This window comes from Muntiacus reevesi, chromosome 1 (genome assembly GCF_963930625.1).
Source record: "Muntiacus reevesi chromosome 1, mMunRee1.1, whole genome shotgun sequence".
Lineage (NCBI taxonomy): Eukaryota > Metazoa > Chordata > Mammalia > Artiodactyla > Cervidae > Muntiacus > Muntiacus reevesi.
The window spans coordinates 184,182,044-184,184,330 of NC_089249.1; the positions used below are offsets into that span (position 1 = coordinate 184,182,044).

Sequence of the window (2,287 nt, forward strand, 5' to 3'; positions counted from 1 at the left end):
ATGGACCGTCGTCCGCTCACCTGGGCTCTGGTGCTGCTGGGCCCGGCCCTTGCGATCGCCCTCAGTCCTGCAGCCACGCAGGAGGCGCCTGAGAAACTGTGTGGTCACCACTTCGTGCGCGCGCTCGTGCGGCTGTGCGGCGGCCCGCGATGGTCTTCCGAGGACGGGCGACCTGTGGCTGGCGGCAACCGTGAGTAGGGGCGGGCGTAGAGGTGCAGGTGTCTGCAGACGGATTTGCGTGCATGTTCTGGCTTCCTGCTCTGGCGTGTGCGAGTCTACGGGGAGGAACCCCTGCCTGGCAAGGGAATCAGTGTGAAGCCAGGTAGAATCTTAACAAGTGCAAGGTCAGATCCGATCCTATCTTTATTTACAACTTCAACATTTTGCTCTTCAGGAATTTTTGCGTTAATTTTACTAGTAAAATATTCAGTTATAATAGGAGTGATCTTGACTGTTGAGTGTTCCTGGTGCCCCCTTAAATTGCTTGATCTGGGTCAGCGCCCAGCTCTCCTCAAGGTAGACCTGGCCCTGGGGCAGAGGGTATTATGCCCGACATCAGTCACAGGCATCCTATGTGTGTGAGTCTGTGTGCAGTCTGGGTGCAGATGGCAGATGCAGATAGGTGTGCCGAGATGCACGTGGTGGGGGCAGGGAACTGGAAGGGGCTACGAGAGCAAGTGGCTCTCCTCCAGTGTGTACATGAACGCATCACATGCCACCCTTACTGTCTTCTGCTGTGAAGCCTCTGTGCCTTCGTACTGTAGGTGGCACGTGGGAGTGTGCACAGCTGGGGACTTGAGTGTGGGCATGGATTGAGAATGTACACGTCTGGATGGGGTGATTCAGTCTGGGGCCTTGTATAGAGTAGGCACTTAATAAATGCTTACTATTTGTGTGCATGATGCATGTCTGGCTGCCATGGGGGCAGTGTGGGTGGGGTCCTCTCGGGTTCCTCCCTCTATGCTGAATTCCTCCCTGTTCCCAGGTGATCTCCTACGGTGGCTGGAAGGACAACATCTCCTCCATGGGTTGATGGCCAGTGGGGACCCAGTGCTGGTTCTGGCCCCACAACCCCTGCCCCAGGCTTCTCGCCATCACCACCAGCGCCGGGCAACTGCCATCAACCCTGCCCGCCACTGCTGCCTCAGCGGCTGCACCCGGCAAGACCTGCTGACCCTCTGTCCCCACTGAATCCTCTTGGAGCGTGGCCTTGGGGGAGCCTGAGACCCACGGGGGTCCAGTCTGGTGAACTCCTGATGTCACACAGCACCATGAAGCCCCACATCTAGGGGGATGTTGTTGATTACCTCCTAGGACAAGGTGCTCACCACCTCACCCAGGCCCCCTGTCCTCTGGGGGACCAACTAGGGAGAACACCAGACCCCAAATCTGGCTTGGAGTATCCTTGGTTTTGCAAAGATGCCAGACACTCTTCTCAAATGTTCTCACCTCAGAGGAGCCCCAGGTGCCCCGCTCCCTGCCTTTAACACCCTTCTTGTTGTCTCCTCAATAGTAAATAAATAAGATGCCTGCAGAATCTGAAGCAACGTTGCATTTTCTCACAAGAAAAAGGGACAAGCCAAGGTCAGCCCTCATTTGGGGTTTTCCCCTGACAGCTGCAGACACACCAACACTTCTAGAAACTTAATAACAATTGGAGAGTCATCACAATACACAGTGGGGAAACTGAGGCCAAGGGAGCTGGCTGTTTGCCTAGTTCAGACACGGAGGGAGCAGCCAAGTTTTTTGAATCCAGGTCTCTGTCATGTCTCAAGCCTTAAACTCATTTAAGATCCACTTATCAGGGACTTCCCTGCTGGCCCAGTGGTTAAGACTCTGAGCTCCCAATGCAGGGGGCCCAGGTTTGATCCCTGGTCAGGGAACTAGATCCCACATGCTGCAACCAAGACCTGGTGCAGCCAAATAAATGAATAAATATTAAAAAAAAAAAAAAAAAAGATCCACTTATCAGTGGACACAATACATGAATGTGTGAATGAGTCACAGTGGGCTTTCTTTTTTTTTTTTTTGACGATGCTGCATGGCATGTGGGACCTTAACTCCCCGACTAAGGATTGAAACTGTGCCCCCTGCAGTAGAAGCATGGGGTCTTAGGCACTGGACTACCAGGGGAGTCCCCTCATGGTGGATAGATTCTTAAAAAAACATTTTGGGGTGCAGTTGCTTTACAATGTTGTATTAGTTTCTGTAGAGCAAAGTAACTCAGCTATATGTATATCCCCTCTTTGGATTTCCTTCCCATTGAGGTCACCACAGAGCTCCCTGT

At 53.0% G+C, this 2,287-nt stretch overlaps 1 protein-coding gene across 1 annotated transcript; it reads left to right on the forward strand.

Annotated features, from left to right (window-relative positions):
* Positions 1-1,191, forward strand: INSL3 (insulin like 3). The gene is made up of 2 exons (XM_065931649.1): positions 1-190; positions 986-1,191. The coding sequence occupies exons 1-2, from the start codon at positions 1-3 to the stop codon at positions 1,189-1,191; spliced, it is 396 nt and encodes a 131-aa protein (XP_065787721.1).
* Positions 1,192-2,287: the final 1,096 nt, after the last annotated feature.